Raw genomic sequence first — 20,116 nt, forward strand, 5'->3', positions numbered from 1 at the left:
TGTCATATATTCTACTAATAAATTTGTGGATGTTTATTCAAAACCTGCCAAGGAGTCCAAATCATTTTTTGGTTTTTTTTAGATTAATGTGTCCTTTTATTTAAAAATACATCTCTGGGTTATTTGTGGGGCATAGGAATCCATTCATTCCCCCCCCCCCAAAAAAAATAGTTCCCCCCCCAAGGTCTGAGGGATAGTGGACCAGCCCCCTGCTGAAAAAGTTTGCTGACCCTTGCTTTAGGATATATGGTTTTCTTTACACATATACACAACCTGAGCGCAAGATAGTGGGGCTCCCAGCATGAACGCCCCATCAGATCTTGCATCTCCATTAGTCTCATCTTTGGATGCAGCACAGAGCAAGCATGTCTCTGTCTCCAGCTGCCAGCCTGCTTCCAGCTCAGCTCACACACAACCTCTGGCTATTGTTCTCTTACCCAACAGCTAGGGGTGGGGGTGGGGTGGGGGTGGGAAGGCCCATACATTAGCCTAGAAAGCACCAGTACTTGGTTGTAGCTCTTGCAGCCTGGCTTATTCTTTTGGGATGTTGATGAGGACACTGAAGTGGTCAGCTAAGATCATTGCCTTACAAAGAAACTTGACTGGGGGGATTGAGCAGTGGGATGCAGCCCCCAGGCTGGAAAAGTTTAGCTACACCTGACTCTAGATGTTTCCTCAGTAAATCTCACTGAGTTCAGCAGGACGTGCTCTGCAGAAAGTGTGCTTAGGATTCCATCCTTTCTTGCTCATGTGGCAGGTGGTTCTTCAGAAGCAGGGAAAAGGTCAAAGGTGAGGCAGGGGCATTTCTATGCTCCTTTCATGCCCTTTCTGCAGGTAGAGAGGGCTGGATTGACAACCAACACAAATACATGAATATTCTACTAAGGTGAATGTCATTATCAAAAAGAATGAAGGAGCAGGCATCCTTGGGAGGCTGGGTAGCTCAGTGGCTAGAACATCTGCCTTGCATGTAGAAGGTCTCAGGTTTGATCCTGGGCAACATCTCCAGGTAAGGCTGGGAATGTCTCTTGCCTGAAACCCTGGACAGCTGCTGCCAGTCAGTGTTGACAATACTAACCTAGATGGACCATCAGTTGGATCCATTACAGTGCAGCTTCCTATGTCAATAATTAACATAATTTGCCATCCAGGAGTAAGGCCCATGTGGTTAAAGGCGTTTCCTCCTGAGTAAGGATCTCTGGGGACTCAGCTTCCTCCCTGCCCCCCCCCCATTTTGCTATGTCAGGAGGAGAAGGGAGGCTTTTGAGGAGTGGCACAAAGTAAAGGTCCTTGGCAGAGAAAGAAAAGGCGACTCCTGTGTTGAGTTGGGCCTTCCAACTCTACAATTAGACAATGATTCTGCGATTCACTGGAAATTTTTAAACCGAGGTCGGAAGGCCATCTGCCAGCATGGGAGCCAACTCCTTGGGGCTCACAAAATTCCGCATGAAGGGGCCGGGCACCCACAAATTTTGGTGCCAGGGCCATGCACACTGTATGGGACCCATGGCCCCGGGCACCCACGGTCGAGGGACCAAGTTGGCACTCCTGTCTGCCTGGGATTCTTTAGCTGTGCTCCCTGCGCTGCAGGGGGTTGGACTGGATGACCTTTGGGGGTCCCTTCCAACTATGCAATTAAATGATTCTACGAGTCTATGATAAGACCGACGTCCTGATGCCAAGGAAAGAATCCCCTGCTGAGAAAGCTGCGGTCTCCAAAGCTGCGGCGCAGGGCTTGTTCCAGGAAGGTGGCAACCCGAGGGCGGGAAAGGGTTAAGCCGGCTGCCTGGCGGCGGCTGGGCTCGCCCTCCGGGGGCTTGGGCTCTCGGCGGCGGCGGCGGCCCTGCCCTGCCCTGCCTTGCCTGCCTCCTCCTCCTGCTGCTTGTGCTCGGCGGACGCGCCTTCGAGGCACCGGGACCAGCGTTCCGAGGCAGCCCCAGCAGCAGCAGCCCGGCTCCCCGCTCCGCCGGCCCCTCTCGTGGCCCGATCCCCCTCCGGGGGGCTCCGACCGCAGCCTCAGGATGCCCGAGTTCCCGGCCAAAGTCAGCACCCGGACCAGCACCCCCGCCGGGGCTCAGGGCGGCGGGCTGCTGCGCTCCTCCTCGGTGGACCTCGAATTCCTCCGCTCCCTCTTCGGGGTCCTGATGATCGTGGAAATCGTGAGTCGACCCCCGCCCCAAGCTCTTTCCTTTTCCCATCCCTCCTCCCGGGTCCTGCGGCCGAGAGAGGCGTCTTCCGAGAAGATGGTGTCTCTGAGCGCGCGCAGAGTGCCGTCCTAGCCTAGTGACTCCGTAGCGGCCAGGCGCGTCAGGCTAGGATCTCTTTCCCTCGCTCGTTGGCTTGAGCGCGGGGAGGGGCGTCGGAACATGGAGGGGGGTCCAAATCCGGCAGAACTGGCTCCCCACTTCTGAAAGGAGGGAAGTCATCTGATAACAACCCTTACCGTCGAAAGAGGGCTTCCAGAAGTCCAGTTGAGCTGCCCAACCGCACTATCTCAGCGGCAGAGCAGCTGCTTGACATGCAGAAGGTCTTCAGCAGGTGGTTTTTAAGCAGAGGTTGGATTCCTTGGCTGTGATGCATTGCTGCTGGTTGGACTAATGACTCTTGGGGGGGGGGTGTCCCTTCCATGTCCTATGATTCTGTGATTCCAAGGAGGGCTGGAAAAGACTCCCGGATGAAGCCCTCTCTCCAGGCTGGGGGTTTGTGGGTTGACCCCAGGGCAGAAGAATCGTGGGCAGCGTGGAGGGATGATAGCGAGATGTAGAATGAAGTCGGGCAGAGCAGCGTCACTTGCACCTGCTTGCTGCTTTGCTTTGCCCTCTTCTGCTTTGCACCAAGCAGCAAAGGGCTTGAAAACGGGGACTAGCACCTTGAAGTGGCTGTGCAGGGTGCCCCAGGGAGGTAGGACTGGTTCTTGCTCCAATGCAGATTAATTTTACCTGCGAAAAATTGGAGGCTGCGTAGGGGTAACGGGCTTCCACATCAATGTCTTGGCGCTTGCTGTGAAAATACTTTGGGTAAAAAGGAAAGCAAAGAGTGCTCCTAAGTATGTACAGCATACTTTTTCGCCTGCGTAATTTTGGGCTACAGGTGGGAGAACTGAATTCTGGAATTATCTCCTGTGTAACAATAACATCCCTGCCAAGTTCCCAGCCAAGAGATGGAGGAGAGCTTTCCGCTCCGCATATACTAACGTCATCTCAGACTTTTTTGAATTCTAGGGAAGTTGGCTTTCCAAATGATTTCATTTTCTGGGCTCCCTTCTTCCAATAATAGCCATTGATTTCACAAGGGACTTTGCAGACACCTGCGCTCAGAGCTGTTGTGCACGCAGGTCTCTTGTTTGTGTGCAAACATTTCCAGATTGTGGCTCTAAGCCAGCTCTTACCTTTACAGAGGAACAGAGTAGGACACCCGTCATTCCTGCATTGCAGGGGGTTGGACTAGATGACGCTTGCGGTCCCTTCTAACTCTGCAGTTCTATGATTCCATTGCTTCTGTTTTCTAACTATTTACTGTAAGCCCCTTGGAACAGGGTCTCTCCTTCTTTGTAAAGTGCTATGCACCTTGGCACTCTGTGTGTGCACACACTAATAAACCATCTCCAGCCTCTCCTAAAACCACACACAGAAGATTTATTAAAACTAGCACAGACTCTATTGTTTGGGGGGCTGTGGGTGGGTCAAACACTGCTTTGGAATACCAGAGCTGGGTTTGGGGGAGGCGGGGCAGGAGAGGCAACTTCTACACATTTTCAGGAGACTTCTCGTTCTGATAGAAGGTGACTGAGGGTTTATTCAATTCCCCTCCAAGTTTGTGGCTGGCTGGCTGGGAATGACTCCAGAAGAGGGACAAACTTTTCCCCAAACTTGTGTCATAAGAGGCAACCCACCCCACACTCTAAAAGTGCACAGTAGGTTTTTCTAACTGGTGTTGTCCTGATGTTTTAGACCAATATTTGCAGCCATAGCAGACGTGTAAAGCGAGAAGTGTTTCTAAGAAACACCTTTTCCCTGTTATGGAACTCCTTTCTGGTGGATATTCAACAGGCAACGACACTTTGGAAGACATATTTTAATTGCAAACTGTCTTCTCAGAAGAATAACCAAATCCTGGCCACCATTTTTCTGGGGACAGCACAATGAGAGTGTGTCTGATTAGGATTCATGGGTGTAGCCAGGATTTTTGTGGGGGGTGGGCAGAACCTTAGTTAGCTATGCTATTTTTATTGATTTAGGGAGGGCTGCTCCCCCTCCCTGCCTCCTTTTGGCTACACCCATGTTAGGAATGTATTGCATATAACTTTTGTTTGTATATTCCTTTGAGGGTGGGGTTTTTTTTAGTATGAAGCAATTTAAGAAATTTCCTAAATGAATAGAATGTCAGAATTGCCATCCTAAGCATCTGGAGGGCACCAGGTTGGGGAAGGCTTCTGGGTAGAATTTGTCTCCCTTTCCCCAGCTTCACAGGGCATAGATATGTGTCAGAAAAGGAGGGGTTCATTGGGGTGGTGGGGGCAGGTAGGCAGGCAGGAAACCCAGCCAGATGGACGGGGTATAAATAATAAAATCATCACCCACCCACACAGCACAACACACCTCCAGTGCAGATCATGTAGGGTTTTCTACAGACAATCTATCCATCCATGTCTTGGAAGGTGATGGGGGTGGGGCAAAGCCTCTATTCATCACCCTCCAAAATGGCCTGAGAACAAAGGACTTGGATAGGATGTTTTGGTGTGGTTTGTTTTTGCAAAAGGGAAGCCTTGAAGAATTGTTTCTTCTGCCTCCTGTGGTTAAGGTGGTCCTGTACCACCTCTGGACCCCCTAGCCTCATTCTCTTTTGAGGAACAGCATGGCTGCTGGCTAAGATACAAGAAGTTCCTGCTATTTGTGCTCTCTGGGAACAATTGGAGACATTTTTGTCCCAGCTGCAGTGTGTGTGATGTCAGTCTTTGTACTGTTTTTAAACCTACCTTTAATGGTTGGGGGGTTGTTGTGTTCCTTTAAAACCTATTTTAGTTGTTTTCCTTGCATTATTTTAAATTGCCTTGAAATTTGCAAGAGGAGATTCACAAATTAGTTCTGGTGTGTGTGTGTGTGTGTGTGTGTGTGTGTGTGTAGATCAGTCTTTGCCAGTCTGGCACCCATCCAGATGTTTTGGAGCCCAACTCTCCTGACCGGGGCTGATGGGGCCTGTGGCCCCAAAGGGATGGAGAGCACAGGTAGGCAAAGGTGGATGTAGAGAGATTCAGCCTTAATGGGCTCTTTTCACAGTTTAGCCACACAGTCATAGCAAACGTCAGGGGGATAAAGGGGTTGTTCTTTCCTTTCCCCTCAGTAAATTAACTATTGTCCACAGCTGGGTTGGAGAGTTGTAAAACATGCCTGTTGAGTTGGATTGCAGGGGGTTGGATTGCAGGTTGGCTCCCTTCCAACTCTACAATTCTATGAATTTGACTACAGAATAGGAGTGTGTTCATTTCTTCCAGGCTGCTAAAAAGTGTGATTATATCTGTGCACCTAAGGTTCACTTGATTTCAGCATAGCGGCATCTACCTCTTGAGTGGAAAAGGGCAGTTGCCTGGTGTAAAGGTCTCTCCAGAAGCAGAGAGAAATCATGAAATTGTAGAATTGTAGTATTGGAAGGGACCCCACGGGTCACCGAATCCTATGCCCTGCAGTGCAGGAATCACAGCGCAATAATCCCTGACCAATGGCCACCCAACCTCTGCTTAAAAACCTCCAATGAAGGAGTATCTGCCCCCTTCTGAGGGAGTCAATTTCCTTGTCAAATGGCTCTTACAGTCAGAAAGGTCTTCCTAATGTTGATTCAGAATCTCCTTTCTTGTAATTATCAAAGCCTACAGAAATAACGCCAAGCCAAACCCAGTGGCAGCTAAGCTGAGGCGAAGGGTGGGAGGACAACAGTAGGTGGCGCCAGAGCTAGTAAGTGGTGGTGCCAACTAATTCTGGTTTGGTCTCTGCCTCCTCCCTGTTGAATTTGTTAATGGCAGCACTGAGTCAGAGGAGGAGGAAGCTGACGCCCTGTACCACCTGCTGGGCTGTTCGTAATCCACCTTGCTCTTCCTCCTCCTCCTGCGCTAACTAGATCTGAGCCATGGTTTGGCTTAGCATTGTGTCCAAACCCAGGCTGGTGCTTTGGTGTCTCTCTGCATGCAAGCCATGATCTGTGGGGAAGTTTTCTTCTTGGCGTGTTGCTTGTGGTTTGGCTGGGGGAGATGAACCATGAACCAGGGTTGGGATGTAACGCTAAACCATGGTACAACAGCAGGGGTGGAGTGGGGGTAATGAAGCAGCATTATTTTTGCTAAGTCCCCACACTCCTGTGTCTTCACACTTAGTCATCATTTGTTATTGTTGTTTAGTCGTTTAGTCATGTCCGACTCTTCATGACCCCATGGACCAGAGCACACCAGGCACTCCTGTCTTCCACTGCCTCCCGCAGTTTGGTCAGATTCATGTTTGTAGCTTCGAGAACACTGTCCAGCCATCTTGTCCTCTGTCGTCCCCTTCTCCTTGTGCCCTCCATCTTTCCCAACATCAGGGTCTTTTCCAAGGGAGTCTTCTCTTCTCATGAGGTGGCCAAAGTATTGGAGCCTCAGCTTCAGGATCTGTCCTTCCAGTGAGCACTCAGGGCTGATTTCCTGAAGAATGGATAGGTTTGATCTTCTTGCAGTCCATGGGACTCTCAAGAGTCTCCTCCAGCACCATAATTCAAAAAGTCATTGTTTAGCTTCATATTATTTGCAAACTGGGCCTCTGGACTTTCCCTAGTTCAGTCACTGGAAATGTGCAATATTTGTACAGTTATGTAATTCCATGCTCTAGACTTCCTGATCCTACTGGGGTGGGAGGTATTTTAGATGGTGATGTGTGTTGTGCCACATTCTTGAAATAAGTGGAGCATCTGCCCTTCTGCATTTTGCCCCCCTGCCCCCAGCTTGATCTGCTGACTTGGGCCCCAGACCTCTGCCCCCAAGTCCTGCCCTGGTGGCACCACCACAGAAGCTTGGGGACGGACAAAAGAACTTTTGTGGATGATTTTCTGACTTGGCAACCCACCTGCAGCAGCAGCAGCAGCAGAGTCTGAGGTCAGTGCTCTGCAGAAAGCAGCACAGGCTGGGCTAACGAGGAGTTTGAGCAGACAGAGAAGAACAGTTTCTAACAAGAGCTGAAACTGTGGGTTTCATAAGGCTCCATGAGTAGCTCGTTAAGGATCTTCTGCCTGTTCCATTCCCCCTCCCATTATTTTACTGAACTTTTTATGTGAAAAAAATACAAGTTACATCAGGTGTGAACCAAAAGCATCTGCTTTTGGCTTTACATATTAAAAAGAGTGAATAAAGCTATTGTTACAAAAGTTGGGTGCCACCCCCACTCTCTGCTGAGCAATAGCAAGTTTCCCAGGGTTCCAGGCATTCACCCAGGATTAGTACAAATGATGCAGCAGAGACTGTGATAGCTTTAAGAAATATAGTTTATTTACATCTTCAGCTTACATGGAAAGAATCCAGAACTTAAAGCATGGTCATTTCAAGATGCGCTTGTTCCTCACAGCAGTGCAACCCTGGAGTCAAACCTGGGCATCTCCCAACCAGCCTTCAGCCAGCCTCTCCCTTCTTTTTCCTAGCACACCTTGCTTAAGACACTCTTTTCCTGTCACTTTCCACCCAGTGACCCTGGCAACCTTCTGTCTGCCCAGCAGGAGTGCCAACTTGGCCCTGTGACCATGGATGTCCGGGGCCGTGGGTGCCATGCAGTGTGCATGGCCCTGTAGCCAAAATTTGAGTGCCTGGCACCCAGGAGAATTTGGTGGGTGCTCGGGAACCCAGGGTTCCAGGGAGTTGGTACTAATGCTGCCTAGACCCAAAATTCCTCTTTGATGGGGTGTCAACACCTGTTGTCATGTTAAAGCCTCTATCCCAGGTGAAGCAGTGGCTTGGAAAGGAAGCTTAGCCTGTATTTTTGCACTGGTCTGCAATCTTCTCTTCAATACTCCAAATAAGCACCCAGCTGCCACACCCCAGCCGGCAGCCCAACGATTTTGCATCTGGTCCCAGCTGTTGGGCCTCAGGGTCCTAGTGAAGAATAAGGTAGATCTGGCAAGGTGAAGGTCAGCCCGCACCTATTGAGGAGGATACTTCTTCTGACTTCATGCTTCCTCAAAAAAATACCACCCAGGTTGGCCCTTAGAGGCATGTGGGGGGAGGAGTGGGGCTCTGGGGTAAGTTTGTGCCCCTTCAGATGCCCCTTTCATTATCTCCTAGTGGGAGTTTCAGCTGTTGTTCTTTCATGTTTACCTTTGCCGCTGCCTCTTCCTCCAAGGAACTCAGGAGAGCGCATGTGGCTGTTTCTCTCATCCCCATGTTATTTTCACAATAATTCTGTGGGGTTAAGAAGAGAGAGAGAAACCAAAGACTGACAAACTATCTCAAGAAGGTGAGCCTTCATAGTTGAGTGTTCTCTCAGATTTCTCTGATCATATTCCACAATATCACATTGTCTTGTTTTAAGCATGTGCGTGGAATGTGTATGGTAAAAACACAACTCCAGGGGGTTAAGAACATGTCTTTCAGCTTAGGTTTGCTGTGGTTGCACACCGCAGAGGCAGGCTCCATTATCCTGCCCTGTCCTTAATTCGTATTGTTACATGCACCCCACTCCCCAAGTAATGGGAGACTTCAGAGGTGCTAGTGCACACCTGTGTCTTCCCAGCTTCAGACAAGACTAGAAAAGACTGGCCTACTCTTCTCCTACCCCCAGAATGACATTGCCTCCAATCAGGTGAGGGAGGAAAGTCTGGCCCCTTCTTCTGGAAGCATCACTAGCCAGTAATTTCTATGACAACACACCTGTCCTGGGCCAACTCTTTAGTCATGTAAAAAGATGCTTAATGGACTTGGCTAGGGCCACTTAACAGACTGGTCTGACTCGTTCCTTCTATGTTTGGGGGTGGAATCCAAACATGACATCCATGCCATCACCCCAGTTCTATCATGCTATATTTCATTGCTAAGTCGCTCTCATTTTCCCTCCTCCTGAGCAGTTTCTGGGCGCTTTAATAGTTCTTTTTTTATAGTTAATAAGGGTGCCTTTTTATGTGGCACCAAACCAAACGCCTGAAACAGTTGCCTCACTCTGCTCAATGATAGGACCAACTCTGCATGGCACAGAACAGCAAACAGTGACATGGCAAAGGTGGGAGAAAACAGCTGGGATTCACCCATCTCTGCCCAAAGTGACAGTTGTAAAAATATTCATATCCCAAAGCCCTCCCCAACTGACCAGGCACCCAAGCTATCCTCCTCTCCTCTGCACAATGAAAACGGCTGGTATTAGCTGCCGTGCCCACAATTTGTTTGCTTTTTGTTTTGTTTTTTGCTTCTTTGGAATGTATCCATGAAAGAAACAAAGGGAGCTGGATCAGTAGGTAGAGAGGAGGGGTGGGATGGGGGTGGGGGTGGGGAAGGAGGCAGTGAATGGAAATGTTCTGTGACACTTCCTCAATGTCATTGCATTATTGCCGTCTGGACTAGAGGGCAATGAAAGTGAGACAAAAAACAGGCAAACCAGAACATATATAGTTTCAGGGGCATGCACTAACTGGACATGCAGTACATCTGCCCCCAAACTTTTCCATATGTAAAAACTACTGAAAGCCTATGACCACCCTGATAGTATTATGGGTATGAATCTTCATAGAATCAGAGTTGTGAGAGACCCCTTGGGTAATCTAGCCCAACCCCCTGAGATGCAGGAATCACTGCTCAAGAATTCCTGACAAATGGCCATCCAACTTCTGTTTAAAAACCTCCAGGGAAGGGAGAGTCCACCACCTTCCAAAGGAGTCTGTTCCACTGTCAAATGGCTTTTATTGTCAGAAGGTTCTTCCTAATGTTTAGTTAGAATCTTCTTTCTTGTTACACGAATCCATCAGTTCAGGTCCTCCCCTCAGGAGGAGTGGAAAACAAGCTTGCACCATCTACCCAGGGACAGCCCTTCAGATATTTGAAGATGGCTATCATTTCTCCTCTCAGTCTCCTCTTCTCCAGGCTGAACATCCCCAAGTCCTTAAACTGATCCTCATAAGACTTGATTTCCAGAACCTGTATCATCTTGGTCACCCTCCTCTGCGCACACTGCAGCTTGTCAATAGTCTTCTTAAACCATGGAGTCCACAAATGGACACAGGACTGACCAAGGGTCTGAGTAAGGCAGAATAAGGTAAAGGTAAAGGTACCCCTGCCCGTACGGGCCAGTCTTGACAGACTCTGGGGTTGTGCGCCTATCTCACTTAAGAGGCCAGGGGCCAGCGCTGTCCGGAGACACTTCCGGGTCACGTGGCCAGCGTGACATTGCTGCTCTGGCGAGCCAGAGCCGCACACGGAAACGCCGTTTACCTTCCCGCTGGTAAGCGGTCCCTATTTATCTACTTGCACCCGGAGGTGCTTTCGAACTGCTAGGTTGGCAGGCGCTGGGACCGAGCAGCGGGAGCGCACCCCGCCGCAGGGATTCGAACCGCCGACCTTTCGATCGGCAAGTCCTAGGCGCTGAGGCTTTAACCCACAGCGCCACCTGTGTCCCATAAGGCAGAATAGAGTGGTACTATTACATACTTCCCTTGATCTGGACACTAGACTTCTGTTGATGCAGGTTATAATTGCATTATCCTTTACTGCTGCTGCACCATGCTTGTAGATATGATGCACACAACAGAGGAGGATGCCTGAGGGGTCTCAAAGCCCAGCTGCCACTGCCTCTGATAACCGCCCCGCCTGCAAGGCTGTGAGAGACCAATTACTTTCCTACTTGTTTGCAAACCTGCAGGGCTGAACAGGGCTTCGTCCAGCCAGAGATGGGGTGGGGGAGAAGTTGATTGTGTTGTTCTTTAAAGGCAGACTTACCTACTTTTAACTTTTCAAAACAGAGTGTGAACTAAAGTAGTCATCCTTTGAAATGTACACTTCTCTGAATTTTGAAGTGTAATTTCTCCAGCCATTTAATGTGCATGTATTGATAACAATATTATAAAAACCACATTTTATTATGGGAAATTGCTTTGCAAATATATTAGGATAAATTTGCACTAAGCTGTTGATGAATTTTCATGCAGACTTTCATCCTGTCTTTTTTTTTTTTTTTTTTACAAACTGATATGGACATTCGGAGAACTAAACTTCAGATAAAAAGAAGAGAGAAGCTGAGAGAAACCAAAGTTGATTTATTGGCCCACCCCTGTCGTCCTCTCTTCCACACTTCGGTTTGCAGTCAGTCTGATGTGGGTCCTACAGAGTGCCTTGCCAGTGCCAGCCTTTCAATAGCCTTTTGTGCTGGATCGTGCATGGCTGTGCTTGATGCCCCAAGGAATGGGCAATCTGATAACTATCAAGCTGGATTGAAAACAGCTTTATCTTTTTGCTAAAGTTAATATAGCAGGACTAACGACGGAAGTCAGCGGCAGCCAGGCTGCTGCGGGCAATTGGCTGCCATGGGAATATCTCCTTTCTCCTCCCTCCTTGAAAGCAGAACCCCCTTCCCCTCACTTGCCATCAATTACATGCCAAATTTGTGGCTGGCCACCTCTAGTCAAGCCCAGAGCAGAATTTCAACTGCGTTCGGCCTCCTGTACCAACCGCAACATCATCATCAATATATTTCTTTTCTTAATAGCTATTGTGGAGGCAGGGAAGGAGAAGCCTGAAAGAGAAGGCATTGTCCAGACCGAAGCAACAGGAGAGAGCCAGAGTGTTTATGCCGGAGACAATGTCTCTTTGGCCACATAGCACCTCTTTCATGGCCACCAGCAATGAAAGACTTTTGTGGAGTCACCGGCGGTAAATCAAGCCCCTGGCCAGCTGCTTTAACTGCCTCATTCTCCTCCTCTACCTCCTCCCTGTCAGAGGGATAGTAATACTTTGGAGATGATGTGAGGTGTCCTCTTCCTTAACCTGATGCCTCCACTTTCTAAGCTACTTGCCTCCAGCCAGTGAACTTGATGTTCTCTTTGGGGGTGCAGAAACCAACCAGTCCCTGCAAGCTGGGAGTCTGCACAGTCATTTCCTATTGTTAATCTTATTTATGACAACGTTTTCAATGTGCATCTTTGCTTCTTGTTTTTTAATTTTTTCTATGGTTGCATGTGCGTTGTGGGCAGAAAATTGCTTGCTTGTTTACTCTCTAGCAGCCAAGGGGCTGGATGACTTAGCCAAGGCGGCAGCAGGAGCAGACAGGAGCTGTGCCCCACTAGGCCCCAGAGCCAGGAAAGAGACAATGGGCAACAAGCCCCTAGGGAGGTAGAACATTGCTTCCAGTGACTGAGCAGAAGCCAAGAGTGTGCCTATGTAACCATGGACACAGACACCATGAGGCGGTTTGCAGGCGCCTGAAGTACATTGCATTGGCACTTGAGAGAGAATGAAGAGCTTGCACCAAAGTTGCCAGGTGCCTTTATTCTGCACATCTGTGTCACTAGGAATAAATTCAGTGGAACTGTGTGCCACAGTGAAATGTACCATATTGCAGCAATGCCTGTTTGCCCTGGGAGTGAAGTACAGTAGTGTGGTGGGGTTGGAGCTTACCTACCGCCTCTTTCAGACGACATGCACCACAGTTTAAGAAGGGTATTGACAAGCTGAAAGGTGGGCAGAGGACGATGACTAGGATGAGCAAGAGTCTGGAAACTAAGCCTTATTTATGAGGAATGGTTGAGGGAGTTGGGCCTGGAGGAGATGGAGAGGTGAAATGATAGCTCCCTGCAAATACAGTGGTACCTCTGGTTAAGAACTTAATTCGTTCCGGAGGTCTGTTCTTAACCTGAAACTGTTCTTAACCTGAGGTACCACTTTAGCTAATGGGGCTTCCGCTGCCAATGCTGCACAATTTCTGTTCTCATCCTGAAGCAAAGTTCTTAACCCGAGGTACTATTTCTGGGTTAGCAGTCTGTAACCTGAAGTGTCTGTAACCTGAAGCATCTGTAAACCGAGATACCACTGTATCTAAAAGGCTATCACATGGAAGATGGAGCAAGTTTGTTTAATGCTGCTCCTGAAGGTAGGACCTGAACTGAGGAATTCAAATGACAAGAAAGGAGATTCTGACTAAAGATCAGGAGGCACTTTCTGACGGGAAAAGATGTCCGGCAGCTGGTGGGCTTTCACGGGAGGTTTTTCAGCAGAGCTTGGATGGTCATCTGTCATGGAAGTTTTAGCTTTGATTCCTGCATTTCAGGGGGTTGGACTAGATGACCCTTGGGGTTCCTTCAAACTCCAATTCTGCAAAATATCATTCACTATCAAAAGTTGTCACTGTCCTTTTTTCTGTTGTGCAGGTGCTGGGATGCCTGGTGTGGGCACTCATTGCAGACACATATTACCAACCGTACCCTTCCTACGGGTGGGTGATGTTTGTCGCTATCTTCTTCTGGCTGGTAACGGTCATCCTTTTTGGGATGTACCTCTTCCAACTTCAGGCGAAGCTCTACATGATTCCTTGGCCTATTGTGGTGAGTACCCAATACCCTTCTTCAGCCTGGGGCCCTTCACCCCAAGCCCTCCCCCCCCCCACTGTCCTCCAGATGGTTTGGGCTACAGCTTTCAGCTGTGCCTGTCTGAGGGCTGATGGGAACTGTAGATCAAACCACTAGGAGGGCAGTGGGGGTGGCAGGAAGTCTGGCTTTTCCTGTTAAGTTCTGGAAGCCTAGCTGCCTCCCTATTTATCAGTTTATTTATTTTTAATGTATGCACTGCTACATCATTAAAAAAATCAAAGCAGTTTGCAACAGTATATAGGTGACTCTCCGTTTATGCAATTTGGCTCGTGGGCAAGCGTGTGTACACGAGGCCCCAGGAAATCAATCGATCAAAATGGCAGAAAGCCGTGTAAAGGGCAAAAATGGCTTTGTAAATTGACACAAAAGCTACTTGCCTCCAGCGGGTGAACTCAGCTTAAAACCTGGCTCAGTAGTAGACAGTGCAACTGTCTTAACCAGGGTGTCACATGTTGGCAGCTATGTGCGCCCATCAGCAGTCTGGCTGCCACATGCTGCCCCAGTTGGAGCTTTCGGGCGAGGCCCAGGGCAGCCCCCCATAGAGTGCATCACAGTAAACCAGCCTCAGGGTTACCAACATATGAACTTTAGGGAGCACATACTTTAGAGAGCAGCCTTTGTGCCTCTCTTCTGCTGTTAATGCCTGATTGCAATTTGTGCAGCTATCGCAGGAAAGAGAAAAGGCATTTGTAAGGCATATAAACCTTTTTTGCTCAGGATAGGTTCTGATGTTAACAGGACCAGCTGATCTAGTAGAATTAAATGATAGGTTTATTTCGCCCTGTGTTCAAATGTAAGTATTGTTGGTTGTTGTTGTTTTTTTAAAAAAAATGCAAAATGGGCCTTAGGGAGGTGATGCAGAATTTGCAGCTTTCTAACAGCAGCAGGTGAAGATTGCCCCTGGCACCAGGGACATCAGCTTAGATGAGTCCTGCAGGAAACAGTTAAGTCTCCATTTCTGCAGCAATTCAGCAAGTCCCTTCTCTTCTGTGGAACAGCAAAGTGCCACCTCCCCATTCTGCCAGTCCAGAAGGCAGAGACAGGAAAGGAACAGTGCTCTCATTGTTACACTTTCATAACCAGTATGACTAGAATTCCTACAGCCATCTAAGCAGAAACTGTTGCCAAAATTCCAAAACTGAATGGGCGACTCTTGCAGTTGGTCCTGTGCAAATCAGCGAAGTGCGCACTTGTTTTGGCCACAGAACATCCTAGTCTAAGTGACCTTTATCAATCAGGAACAGATCCACGAAAGGGTCCCCTCCACACAGCTCACTTACAGAGAATTGCATGTGCTTTTTTCATCTACGATGAAGCCAGACATAAATATTAAGGCTGGTGCAACATGTTGACTGCTTCTAGCTTCACAGTTTGAACAGCACATACCACCAAATTGGAGGCTACTCTTGCTTGTCTGCCAGTGCTTCAAGAGGACTGCTTTGTCTTTTCTAAAATTAATTTTAATTACCGTGGTTAAAGGACCATTATTCACCTTGTTTTTTAAAAAAAGAAAGTTGGTTTGCTTGCTTTTAAAAAAAATACAGAACTGTTCAGGGGAATGTGCATTCGTGAGGTCGCAGGCGCTAGCCATTCAGTACTGATGACATTTGACTTGTGCTGCAAAGTTGCATAATCAGAGGATTTTTTTTCTAGAGCTTGAAAAAAAATGTATGATTGCTGTACAGGGGAGAGGCTATAGCTCATTGGTGAAACACAAACATTGCATGCAGGAGACCCAGGCTAAATTTCCATTTTCACATAAAAGAATCAAGTAGCAGGTGATGGAGAAAAGTCTTTACCTGATCCTGAGGAAAGCTGCTGCCATTCAGAGTAAAGATGAATGGTCTAGATCAGGCATCCCCAAACTTGGCCCTCCAGCTGTTTGGGACTACAATTCCCATCATCCCTGACCACTGGTCTTGTTAGCTAGGGATGATGGGAGTTGTAGTCCCAAAAGAGCTGGAGGGCTGAGTTTGGGGGTGCCTGGTCAAGATGGACCAATGGTCTAGCTCAGGTTTGTAACCAAACACAGTAAAGCTGCTTTCAACCCATAACTAAAATTATTACATCTGTCTTTACCCAATAAATGTTACATCTGCCTTCTTCACCTAATAAACACTATTATTTTCCTAGTATTATATATCTGAATCAGAACAATCCTCAGAATCCTTTTTACTAGGATAAGCAAAACTATTTTATCCAATCTCTGTGGATTTGTACCCTAGAATTTTCACCAGTGTGCTAGTTTGTTTGCATTCTCCTTGAGCGCAGGATGCTACAAGTAAAATCTCTTCATTCCTGGAGGAACGCTGAGGGCAGTGCCATGGCAGCAAACTCATGCACCTGGCTGCTTAGGAGGAAGACTGGGTGTGGGAGAGGCGATTGGAAACACATGCCCATTTTCATCTCCTGGAACAACCTCGTGCGGGGGAGAAAATGGGCATCTTATTGGCTAACACCTGTGAGATCATACAGGCTTTAGTTCCTGTAGCAGCTTTGCAACTTATTTAAAATGTTCGTGCGGAGTTTCTTTTTGTAAGAAAAAAGGAAAAAGCACACATTATAAAGATGCAGTCAGTCCCCACCTGAAGCATGAGGGCTAGAGGCAAGAGCAAGATTCAGCTCGTATGCATAAGGCAGGTCATGGCATCTAGGTCACCTGCAGTTGAACAATCTGCTGTGATGTGAGAATTGTCAAGAATGTTAGGAACATAGGGAGATGCTTTTCTTTGAGTTGCAGCCCTTCCCCAATGTTCTGTAGGTCTTCACCTTTAGACCTCATGGAATGTCCTCCAAGACCATCTTCTTTTTCTTCCAGCTAGTGGTATTCAATGTTGCTGCGTCCGTCTTGTATGCAACAGCTTTCATCACAAGCGCGGCTTCTGTTGAGCCGTACTCCTGGCCGCACTCACCAGACTACAACAGAAGAGCCTCTGCGTCGGTGAGTTAACCCTTTGCACTTGCATCCCCGTTGCACTTGTTGCCGGGGGGGCGGGGAGGGGAAGAAACGCCGTCATCTGAAATATGCGGTTTGCTGAATTTCGCAATCCAGCGAAGTTGAGTGCACAGAAATGCATATGCTAAGGTAAAGGGTGCCTAAGAGTACACACATTGGTGAAAACAACATACAAAAATTATTTAGGGGAAACTGCTTTGCCACAAAGATGGAATTGCATAGAAAAATGTGTAACTTACAGAAAATTTGCACTTAAATGTTGAGTTTTCATGAGGACTTTTTGTTTAAGAGAACACAATGGTGTGAAAATGTGGAGAACTGAATGAGGGGGAAAGTGAGAATCTGAGATAACCCAAAACTGAGAGCTTCACCTATCCCTGCCCATCAGAATATGAAGGGAGCCTCCAGATGACTCTGAGGCCCCCCCTTTCCTTTTACCATACCTACAGTTATATGACCCTGATTGCCCCCACAGTACTCAGCCCCCCACCCCCTGCAATGCCTTCTGTAAATATGTGGTGCTAGCTTGCTAGTACATCATTTTGTGTACTCATCCAGAGCTTGCAGTGCCAGCAATGAGGTAACGTTCAGTAACTGGGAATCCAGCTGAAGCTACATTATGTGTTCTGTCCTCCTCCCTGGAGTAACTCAGCTCCTTAGTCCAGTGCCAGCCACCAGCATGACGGGTGATGTGTAATGCTGTGTTAACCAGTTTCGGCTAGGCAAGGGCACGCTGGCACACCACCCTCAATTTCCAGGTTATCATTTTGTACTGTGCTTTTACTGAAATCCACTGCAGGCTGAAATTGACATATTTTATGTTAAATCCATTTAGGACTGAAGTTTTAACAGTTCAGAGGGAGATCCTTCTTTGCATCTCACTTACTCCCTATTTTAAGAACTCAAGGCCGTGGGGTTCTTGAATGTTGTGCTGAGTATTGACATAGTCTTACGCCTTGGCTGGAAGCTACTTTTCTTATGTTATTAACAGCCACCAGAGTGGCTGTTTTGAAAGGCTTCAGTGCTGAAACTCAGCTTCTGCATTTGGCCTCTGTCCATACGATCCGATAAATGCCCAGCAGATTTGTGCACAAGACCAGTTCCCATCTCCCCCTTTAAAACTACTATTCTAGCTGCCAGAAGAGGCAAGCTACTTTTAATTGAGATTTTAAGCAGAAAAGTGGATTGTCTCTACTGCAGGCAGTGGAGATCTTCACAGAAAATGTTGGGTTCATCAGCATTTTCCTACTGAAGCTCTTTTATTCCTCTTCAGCCAAAAAGGCTCCCAGAGGCTTACAATAAACTCAGTAGATCAGTAGATCCCACTGCAATCTTTGCCTGCACATTCACAATCTAATCATCATACGATGACTTGGGACCCAGGATGGACCTACAGCTTACTCACCTAAGCTCCTGGGACATTAATGCCCCCATCTCCTGTCTTTTGCAGTTTTTTGCTTGCCTGGTGATGATTGGCTACGGGGTCAGTGCCTGCCTCAGCATTCGAGCCTGGAGGGGATATGGGAGTAATGCAGCAACCAGCCAAGCAACCATTTCTAATCACGCCTGAAAACTGTGGGCCATTTTTAATCAACACAACTTGACTGGGTGACAGTGGCTACTGGGGCCTTTGGGTGTTTGATGTCTTCCCTCTGCCCTTTTCCCTTCCAGACCTAGTACTCTGAATGCTATTCCCAGTCCCAGCTTTAGCATGGCCTTTGCCAAGTACGCTGTATGTGTTTTTAACGCCATCTATAGCTGGTTAAAGCATCCCACCCCATACTTTGCACTAATTAGTATCCTCAGACTGGTCAAGGGCCAGCTGAATCAATGGAGCAAAGCCAGCAAGAGACAACCCAAGGGCTGGTTCGTTCTCTCTCTCTCTCTCTCTCTCTCTCTCACACACACACACACACACACACACACACAGACGACTCGTGGCTTGCAGTGAGTCAGCACAGGTAACACCCCATTTAGTAATCTCAGCACCTCATGCCACTTTTGACCCAATGCTTCTGCAGGGACTGCCCTGTACAAACAGAAATCAAGTGGTTGAAATTAAGGGGGAACCTGCCTTTCTGTGCCTTGGCTGCATGTAATCTGATTGCTGAAGGCCACTGCATGTGGTGACCATTCAACGTTGCAGGGTCAGATTTGTGCCGGCGATTTGACACTCCACAAGCCTGGTGCACACAGGTATTTTCCGTCACTTGATGACCGGCAGCTGAATGTGTCAACTGACTACACTGAGCATGCATCAGGTTCAAAGGGATATCAAAGTGCTCTGAAGTGGGAAGATGGTCCACTGAGCCACACTGTCATCAAGGGATGGACACGCTCCTGCGAAGCAGCCCAGAGGATGCCCATCTCCAGGGACGGCCAAGCCAGCACGTCTCACAAAAAACTAAACCCACTAAAAAAGCAAACCCAGCAGCCTCCCTTTATGCTAGCCACTTTCAGCCATTATGTAAATAATGTATAATTATTAACCCAGTGTGTTCCATAGTAGCAAGGATGCTTCTGGTACAAGACCACAGGTATTTTATTTCTAAAAAAAGGTTTTGTTTTAAATAAAGTAAATAAATCTTTCACCCTTGTCAGATGAGGGCTTTCCAGCACCGAACTTGCTTGGAGAGGCACCTAATTCGTTTCCTTCAGTACTACAAGTCCACGGGGAATGGCTCTGCCTGTCTTTACTTGTTAAACATTTATTTAGTTGCCAGATATAGTCTAGACAATTCAGGAAGGCATGTGGGTGTCCTGTGTTGGACTGCATTATGCAAGCACAGCAGCCTGATAAACTCTTTCATTGTATGGCTGAGCAAAAAGCAAAAAAGTTTCCAGTCCTTACGAAGTGGGGGCCAGAAGAAATTCCAAAAGGCAGAGTTCGACTTTGTGACCAAGAGTTCCAAGCACACCAGGTCCAGCTAGCTTTTCACCTTCTATTAGAGACACTCTCTCTTTCTTCCTTGATGGATTTTCCAGGCAATCTCCCATCCAGAAAACTAGGCCTGGGCTTCCTTAACTTCCACAGCAAGCTCTCAATGCTCTGCAATAGGCACCAGGGCATCACCCTAACTGTTCCATGAGTTTGGAGTTATGATCATGCCCTCTTGCTTCTCCTCCCTCTACCTTACCCTTTAAGACAATGACAAGAGCCATTTCCAATGTCTACTGGAAGCAAACAAGGGACAGGATGACTGCACCTTTGATAGCTGCAGAGAAAGGGGCATTTCACCATGGACAGCTTTGCTCTCCCCTGCAGCTACACCTACCACCATTCCTTCTGCCTTTGTTTTTATGGTTGGGTAGATAGAAGGTTTTATTTAAAAAATGGGAGTAGCTGCTACTTAAATCTCTGTCCTCCCTTCCACCCAGAAGCAACAGCATACAGACAAGACTGAGCAGTTATCTGAAAAGTGACCAGGGGAACAGTCAAAAGGTGCAGTTACTTTGGAATCTAAACAATACAAACACACACACACACAAAATCAGGTTTGCAATTTTGCTAAGGGTAATTAAATGTTACATTATTGGCCTTATTTCTGCTCCAGTAAATAGTATCGCATACTTGCTTCTCCCAGTGTCCCA

At 47.7% G+C, this 20,116-nt stretch overlaps 1 protein-coding gene across 1 annotated transcript; it reads left to right on the forward strand.

The window, feature by feature from the left end:
- Positions 1 to 1,809: 1,809 nt before the first annotated feature.
- On the forward strand, positions 1,810 to 19,125 carry PLLP (plasmolipin). Its single transcript, XM_083751553.1, has 4 exons — positions 1,810 to 2,159; positions 13,351 to 13,524; positions 16,388 to 16,510; positions 17,976 to 19,125. The coding sequence occupies exons 1-4, from the start codon at positions 2,022 to 2,024 to the stop codon at positions 18,093 to 18,095; spliced, it is 555 nt and encodes a 184-aa protein (XP_083607679.1). The 5' UTR covers positions 1,810 to 2,021; the 3' UTR covers positions 18,096 to 19,125.
- Positions 19,126 to 20,116: the final 991 nt, after the last annotated feature.

This window comes from Podarcis gaigeae, assembly GCF_964106915.1.
Source record: "Podarcis gaigeae genome assembly, chromosome: 8".
In the NCBI taxonomy this organism is placed as follows: domain Eukaryota; kingdom Metazoa; phylum Chordata; class Lepidosauria; order Squamata; family Lacertidae; genus Podarcis; species Podarcis gaigeae.